This window comes from Neophocaena asiaeorientalis, unplaced genomic scaffold, assembly GCF_003031525.2.
Source record: "Neophocaena asiaeorientalis asiaeorientalis breed wild unplaced genomic scaffold, Neophocaena_asiaeorientalis_V1.1 scaffold77, whole genome shotgun sequence".
Taxonomy (NCBI): domain Eukaryota; kingdom Metazoa; phylum Chordata; class Mammalia; order Artiodactyla; family Phocoenidae; genus Neophocaena; species Neophocaena asiaeorientalis.
This window is the reverse complement of record NW_020174645.1, coordinates 6,604,878-6,613,551: the sequence shown is the minus strand read 5'-3', so window position 1 is coordinate 6,613,551 and position 8,674 is coordinate 6,604,878. Positions and strand designations below refer to the sequence as shown.

The following is an 8,674-nucleotide window of genomic DNA, read 5'->3' as shown; positions in this document are numbered from 1 at the left end:
GGATGGGCCGTGGTGCCTGCCTTTGTAAAGGCCAGGATGCCTAGAGGAAGGAGGGTTATGGCCTCTCCTCTTTCCTGGGTTAAGAAGTTATGATCCTCTTACAAGAAGTGGTCCCTCTGGTTTATGGTCCTTCCATTACTTCATCAGATAGTGTATGGGCTCAGAGCAGCTGTTTGCAGGCACCTAGCTTGGCCTGGCCTCATCTAAAGCTCATTTTTGAAGGAATGAGTCTGTTCGAGACTGTACTGGGGTATAATCTTAACTGGATTGTTCAGTACACTTGGGGGAAGGTCATCTGTGGCCAGTGCACTGCCTTGGCCGTCTCAAGCCTAGAGAGATGCTGTCCTTACTCTGTGGTGTGTCCTTATGGAAACTCCGGCTGCTCGGCCCTGGCAGCCCTTCGTTCACCTCCTCTCTTGGCTGACCTGTGTGCTCCTGGAAACATTACAGGGGAAGGAGGGCCCTCTAATGCCGAGATTCCACTTGAAAACCACCGTCCTCCTTCAACGGTTCCCAAGGGAGAAGATGCCTTTATTGGACATGAGGGTGACTCTTACTCGGAGGCTCACAGCACTCAGGCCGCCAAGAAGACTGCAACTTGACCTCTTGTGTGGGTGCTCCACGATGAACGATCAGGCTTGCAAAGGTAAGCCACATTTTTATAAATAAACCACAGTGTTAAACTAATCTTAACCTCTGTTAAAGTTTAGTTTTAACTCTGCATCTCCTGAGTTAAATTCTGAGGTGCAACAGCTTCAGATGTCTCCAATTTGAGTCAGAAAGTATCTCTGGATTTAAATTAATAGGCGGCGGCACAAACTAGATGAGATGTAAAACCATTTCGCCGTGGCAAAAAAAAAAAAAGGATGGGGGGCAGGGGCAGTAAGAAACTACCACAGCAGGAAAGGCTAGTCCCATGAGTCCCAAGTCTGATGTTGCTGTTGATGACTGAGGAAGGAAGCTGGGTTATCTTCATTTTCAGATGACTAGAGCAGTTGTTCCAGTATAAAAATCCTGTGATCTCAAGTCTACTTCTCACTGGTTTCTATGTCTGCCACCTGGGGAAGTTATCGCCTAACCAGGTGCCTCCACCACCCCAGCCCCAGGTTACCAGTGCAGGATGTGGCCTCCTTGAGTTGTGTCCAGTGGAAGCTGAGGAAATGAACCCCTGTCCCCCTTTGGCAGTGGAAATGCTAAGTGGCTGTGGAAGTTATTTTATACGGGTGTGGTCAGCAGCACCCAAACAGGTAAGCCACCCTGCCCCTTAAGGCAGTTCGTACCTAACTCTTACACATGGACACTGGTGTAGCACAGTTCTTTCCTGTTACCTTTATTAGCTACAAACAGCAAGATCTCTTTCTGAAGACGGAAAAAACACGTACCAAGGGGCTGCCGTATTTCTCAGATGAGTAAGAAATTATACCTTGTTTGGCTTCAAAACAGTATATACACTGGCGTTGAGACTACTGCCTCTGGACTTCCTAGTCAAATTTCTAGTCCACCCCTAGAACAGAAACAGAAACCCTCCAAGTCCAAGAGTGTTTTTTTTTTTTGTACAATTGTTTATACAAATTCAACAAAGGTAAAACCGCGTCAGGGAAGGTCTAGGAAAACACCACCTTACAACAATGGCACTTATGAATGCATAACTTTACAACTAGGAACAGCCATGTTATAAACCTTAAACGAGAACTCAACTCACACTTCAAAGGAGAGAAAAAAGGAAAAGAAAGGCTATGTTGGAGCATTTATTCAACTTCTTGACTCACTGTATAAATTAGATCTATGTAGAGTACAAGAGCTCATATGCGGGAGCAAACCCCTCCTGAGTTCAAAGGCTGAAGTCTGAATTTTAAAATTTTGAGAAAAAGGTGAATTCTATACAGAGGAAATTTAGCAAAGTGTCTCACTTTGACTATAATTTACACATATCCACAACATGCTTATGTAACTTCTTGACATACAAAGCAGGCTCTCAACTTCCAGTTAGACATGCTTTTAACTGGAAGGTCTTAGCCTGTTTTGCCAGATCTGGGCACGTGTGTAGATGGAGTCGTATGACGTTCAGGTTAAGTTCTCTCCTACCTGAAGGAAACCAGGAAAGTTGGCAATCTCAAAACAATAAAAACACTGGTATGCATTCAAACCTTGCATAAATAACTTTTGAACAATTTGTACAAAAATAGTTCTGCATAATGTAAGATGTAACAAAACCAAACAAACAAACATGTCAAGACGGCAGCTGTGGTGTGTGGTCCATTTTATGTTGACACCAAAAACCCCAAAGTTGCCAGGAATAAGGTGTCCAAGACAAAAAACACCACCACCAAAAAAAAAAATTCCTAAGCTCATGCTTCCAGTAAGAGAATTTCTCCCAAGTCCATCCTCCTCTCTGACAGGAATGTCTTCTTGGTAAAGGCTGCCTTAGAAATGGTCCAGAAAGCAGTGCAGTTTTGATTCAGAAAGACCAAAGGAAAGCGCCTGACTCACTCAACCCCAAAACGGTGGCGGACTGGCTTCTCCCTCAGCGAGACTTGCAAAATGGAATCGTTCTGTGGTCTGTTGTTCCAAGTTCCAAATTGAAAATAAAAGCCCTAGTTTTTGTAAAGTCTTTTTCCCTCCCCTGCCGCGCGTCCCCTCCCCTCACCCACCCCATATTTACATACTTGTCCATGGACTAACTCAGTTTTTGCAGGAGTTTTTCTTCCACTTGCCCGAACTGGACACTAACAGACATTTCGGCTATGAACTGCTCACAGCCTTCCTTGGTAACTTGCTTGCAGTACCTCAGGTCAATATGACAGATATTCCCACACCGTTTGAAGAAGGACAGGCACTGGTCAGTGACCTTATTGCAGTCTGCAGGGAAGAGGACACACGGTGAGGTGGAGGAAGCGTGCAGCTGAGGGCCCTCCCCAACCCCCAGGCACTCAGCACCAGAGCAGCAACTGCCCTTGCTGGAAAGCTCTCTTCAAATGCAGAATGGTTTCATCTACCACTTACAGAAGTTTCATATATGCTTGAAAAGCATCCACACATTCCAAGTGAAACTGCTTAGACTCTTACCCCATGGCTGCCCCTTATATGTATATATTCTCACATCAGTACATCCTGTCTATGTTGTTTTATAAAGATAGGATCACACAATACATGAAAATAGCTTGCTTTTCACTTCTACTCTACTGCTGAGAAACACCTCTCTGCAGGTTCTTGTGCGCGGTCTGCTTGTTCCCAGGGGAGAAGTGCTGGGGGAGTGAGGACACCTGTAAGGTCATCCTGGGCTCCTCCCACTCCCCTGGGCACCAGCCCTTTAGACAGAGGCCCCGTGTGCTTGCCCGCCCTCCGTGGGACGTTTGCCTCAAACCTATGCAGGAGACCAATGTGCTAGAAGGGGCTGGAAAGATTCTGTCCAGGGAGCAAAACCAGAATTCAGAACCCTCCACCGCGCCCTCACCAGTAGATGTGCTCTCCAACCGAGTAATTCTCTCAATTTGGACTTTGCTTCTGTAGCACTGTTTTCTTTTAGAACTGAATCCTCAGTCAACCGGCTGCAACGCCAGCTCGCATCCAACTGAGGCTGAGTCCCCACCCTGAGCCCAATGATTCCTTCATCTCAGTGGTATATTAAGCTGGAGACCTTTCCTCATCATCACTAAAATTGGTTGTGTGGGGAATATTATGGATAGGCCCATGATGGGTTAAACAAAGTCTGTTTAAGAGTGAAAAATAGATGTCCGATGAAAGGACAATCTGGGTTAAGAATTACAAACCTCAAACAATGTGGCCTATACCTCACAACAAAATAAATTCTAGACAGATCAAAGCATTAAAATTTTTAAAATGATACGGAAAAGAAGTAAAAATATCTGCTTGCAGATGACATGACCTTAATGTGATAACTCTAAGGAGTCCACACCCACCCACACACACACACCCACCCACACATACACCCCACCCCACTCCCCCCCCACACCCCTAATTCAGCAAAACTGCAGGATATAAAATACACAAAAATTAGCATTTCTATACACTAACAATGAACAATCTGAAAGAAAATCACGAAAATTTCATTTACAATAGCATCAAAAAGAAAACATTTAGTAATAAATTTAACGAAGAAAGTGAGACTTGTACACTGAAAACTAAAAAACAACGCTGAAAGAAATTAAAAGATTTAAATGGAAAGACAGCCAATGTTCACAGATTAGAAAACTTAATATTATTAAAATGCCAGTATTACCCCAAAGCAGTCTACAGACTCAATGAAATTGCTATAAAATACCAAAAGCGGTTTTTTTGTAGAAAAAGAAAAATGCATCTTAAGAATCATGTAGAAATTTAAGGGACCCTGAACTGCCAAAGCAACCTTGAAAAAGAGAAAGTCAGAGGACTCGTACTTCCTGATTTCAATACTACAAAGCCACAGCATGTTACTGGCATAAGGACAAACATATACACCAATGGAACAGAATTGAGAGCCCCAAAAATAAACCCTTAAATGGTCAAATGATTTTTGACGAGAGGCCAAAACAATTCAGTGGGCGAAAAGACAGACTTTTCAACAAATGGTGCTGGGAAAACTGGATATCCACATGCAACAGGATGAAGCTAGACCACCCTCCCCCATCACACCATATACAAAAATTAAGATTATTCAAAGACTTAACATAAGAGCTAAAACTATGAAACTCTTAGAAGAAAACATGGGAAATCTTCATGACCTTGGATTTGTCAATGGTTTCTTAAACACGACACCAAAAGCACAGGCCACAAAAGGGAAAAGACTGAACTTCATCAAAATTAAAAACTTTTGTACAAAGGACACTATCAAGAGAGTGAAAAAACAACACAGAGAATGGGAGAAAATATCTGCAAGTCATGTATCTGTTAAGGAATTAATATCCAGAATATATAAAGAAATCCTACAATTCAACAACAACACAAACAACCTGATTTAAAAATGGGCAAAAGACGGGAATAGGCATTTGTTCAAAGAAGATACACAAATGGTAAATAAGCAAACAAAAAGATGCTTAGTATCACAAATCATTAAGGAAATGCAAGTCAAGACCCCACTGAGATCTTCATATGCATTAGCATGGTTTTCGCTTAAAAAAACAAAGCCCCAAACCCCAGAAAATGTTAGTAAGGATATGGAGAAGTTGGAACCCTTTGCACTGTTAGCAGGAATGTAAAACAGTGCAGCTGCTCTGCGAAACAATATAGTAGTTTCTCAAAAAAAAGTAAACACAGAATTACAATGTGATTCAGCCAATCCATTTCTGGTTATATACCCAAAGAACAATGAATTTATACACCCATGTTCACAGCAGCATTACTGACAATAGCCAGAAGACAGAAGCAACCCAAGCATCTGTTAGCAGATGAATGGATAAATAAAATGTGGTGTATATATAATAAGCCAGTCCCGAAGGAAACTACTGTATGGTTCCACTTATGTGAGGTACCTAGAAGAGTCAAATTCAGGGACAGACAGTAGAATGGTGGTTGCTGAGGGCAGGAGAGGAAAGGGAGTGAGGAGTTAGTATTTAGTGGGTACAGAGTTTCTGACAGGGTGAAGAAGAGGTTCTGAAGACAGGTGGCGGCGGCTGCACAACTACGTGTCTGTACTTAATGCTAGTGAACTGGACACTTAAGAATTGTTAAAATGGTAAATTTTATGTTATGTGTTATCTTATCACAATAAAAAAAATTTTGTTAATTTAGAAAGCTGGAGAAAAGGTAACAATTCACTAGACTTGAGAAAGCTTAACCCCAAACTGGCTGAAGGAAAAGCAGAGAAGCAGATTTCTTCTACAGAAGACCTCAAAGGTACAGGTACTGGAAGCAACAAGTACAACAAAAGTGGGGCTAAAGATGGGGTTAGAGACAGATGGACTGGTTGAAAATCTACTTAAGGAGCAGTAAGAGGCTGAAACTCCCTTCCCCAGCAAAAGAGGGGAGGTTTGTCTCTGATGGGCAAGAGAAAGTCTCTAGACCAGGCACCACCAGGCACTGTGGAAGGTAGGGGCACCCCCTGAAAAATGGGGGTTACAGGGAAATTTACCTGCTGACTGTAGAGACCTCCAGACTCCTTCCCTGCCAAGCCCTAGAACCCTGGCAGCCCGGCCTGAGCCCTTCGGTTGGGAGGTCAAGGAAGAGAGTGTCCTTTGGCAACCTTGACCAGCTTAAGAGGAAACACTGACAGAAAGACTGTCACGTCTGGGTTTCCCCAAAGAAAACAACCCATGCTGACCACCCAATGATACCCACAGCAGACCAGCTCCCACCGTGTCCCCAGAGTCTCCGATCACCTGAGCCGACAACCTCATGTTGACACTAAATCTGAGAAGGGCCCCTTAGGCAGGCCCACTGACTGCATCTGAAGGAATGTATGGTCTATGTGGAAAAGAAAAAACCATCAGTATCCTCAGGATGGACAATATCTGGATCCAAGAAACAAGAACGTGCCACTCTCCGAAAGTTCAGAGAACAAACTATAGCTGTAAAATTAAAAATATAGGCTAAACCATATGAAAACTGCCAATATTTGACTGTTTTCTGACCTACATAAAAAGCAGCTTCATATGTTTGAACCTAAAAAAAAGCAGAAATGAAAAACTCACTACAGTTGACCCTTGAACAACACGGGTTTGAACTGTGTGGGTCCACTTATATGCTGATTTTTTTCAATAGTAAATATTACAGGCTACAAATTAGTGGTTGAATCTGAGTTTTTGGAGGAAGTGTGGATACCAAGGGCCAACTGTAAGTTATTTTTGGATTTTCTACTGCAAGGAGGGCTGCACCCCTAGTTCCTAACTAGTTCAAGGGTCAGCTGTATGTGAATTCTGTGATAAGTGGAGGAAAACCAGATACAGAGATGGGAAAAAGGAAAAAAAAACTAAAGGTATCAGAGAACTACTAAAGAAAGAAAACAGAAGGGAAGGAAATTAAATAATTCAAGGAAATTTTCCAGAACCAAATTGAGAGACTGAAAGCGCTCATGAATGCTCAATACAATCCCTGAAAATGGACTCAAACCAAGGCTCACCAACCAAAACTGCAAAAAACTTTGAGATAAACATCATGTCCTACACGGGACTTCCCCGGTGCTCCAGTGGCTAAGACTCGCGCTCCCAACGCAGGGGGCCCAGGTTCGATCCCTGGTCAGGGAACTAGAGCCCACATGCTGCAACGAAGATCCTGCATCCTGCAACTAAGACCCGGCACAGCCAAATTAATTAAATTTTTTTAAAAAATATTTTTTTAAATAAATAAATAAAAAGATCATGTTCTACAAACTTCCAATGAGAGAAAATATTCACTGAAGGATGGAGAATCAAATCGTTTTGGACATCAACTCTGGAAGGCAGAAAGCCAAAGGAGCAGTGCCTCCCACTTTCTGAAACAATATGGTTCCCAAACTAGGACTATATAACCAGCTAAGCTATCAATTAAACATGAAGGTATAATACAGCCATTTTCAGACATATAAGGTCTGGAAGATGTCCTCTACCAAACGAACATATAAACCAAGAAAGAAGATACGGGACCAAGGAAAGAAGGGTCCCTGCACAAGACAGAAACCAAGGAAGTCCCAGGACGGGAGCTGTGCAGCAGGCAGAGACAGCCAAGTTCAAGTGGGGCAGGAGGAAAAGAAGTCCAGGAGGGTGGTTTCTACACAGACTGGTTGAGGGCCTGACAAGTTCACGTGGGGAAAGAACAGTACTCAAGTCTGTTATAGAAACTAACCAAACAAAAATGAGGCAATTATTAACTCTAGGGAAAACAAACCAAAAACATGTGCAAGAAAGGAAACATACCCATAATACACACTGGCTCAACAGTGGACAATACTTACATGGCCATAATAAGGTAAGTAATAGTGACTTAACCACAAATTGGGAAGATGAAGGGAAAAAAGGGAGCAGGGTAAGAGAATGTAAGAATAGTAATCCTTGTTCTCTGCATAACAAGTTAACAAACACAGAGCATCTGAAAAGGAAAAACAAAAACAAACAAAAAACAACAAGAAATAGCAATGTAGGCTTGCTGTTTGGAAAAAATGGAGGTAAACAGAAACAAAGAGCTCAAGAGTTGAAGGTGGTTGCCTCAAGGTGAGAATCAGGGGCAGGGAAGGGGAAGCCAAAGGGCCACCTCAAGCAACCACGGCTTCACTCTGCCACTGGACCTGATCCTCCAACCACAATGAAGGATCTGGAAACATGTCAAGTGCCATCCATTTTGTGGAAGAGATTTATTTTATCATGAACTAGTTATACTGACAGGAGGGGAAAACATTTTAAAAAGAACTGAATCTAGAAGAGACGGTATGAGAGAGATTGGCCTTCATATACATCACAGCTCTTAACGCAAACACAGAGATCTGTATGTAGATCCTGAGACAAAAAGATGACCTCAAAGGATTGCGGTGGAAAACAAAATACAAAAAGATGATTTATACAAACACATCATGGACTGTGTTGCAGGGGAGGGGGATTTATACTGGGATCTCTGCTACACATGCATAGTAATTAAATTAGAATAAGTGAAAAGAGTTCATTACTACCGAGCGCTTTAGAACAAGATGCTCCCCAGGCCCTCCTCCACGGGGCGGCCCCAGCATCAATTCAAGACCACGAGCTGAGCCTGGAGCTGGGGTCTTGGTGAA

At 42.8% G+C, this 8,674-nt stretch overlaps 1 protein-coding gene across 1 annotated transcript in view; it reads right to left on the bottom strand.

Moving 5' to 3' along the window:
- Positions 1-926: 926 nt before the first annotated feature.
- Positions 927-8,674, bottom strand: part of KDM2B (lysine demethylase 2B) — a 121,694-nt gene continuing 113,946 nt past the window's right edge. The window contains exons 23-24 of the mRNA XM_024758707.1: positions 2,667-2,859; positions 927-1,504 (exon numbers count right to left, since the gene is read on the bottom strand). Coding sequence (XP_024614475.1) covers positions 2,678-2,859 — 182 coding nt within the window. The 3' untranslated portion in view covers positions 927-1,504; positions 2,667-2,677. The remainder of the gene's footprint in view (positions 1,505-2,666; positions 2,860-8,674) is intronic.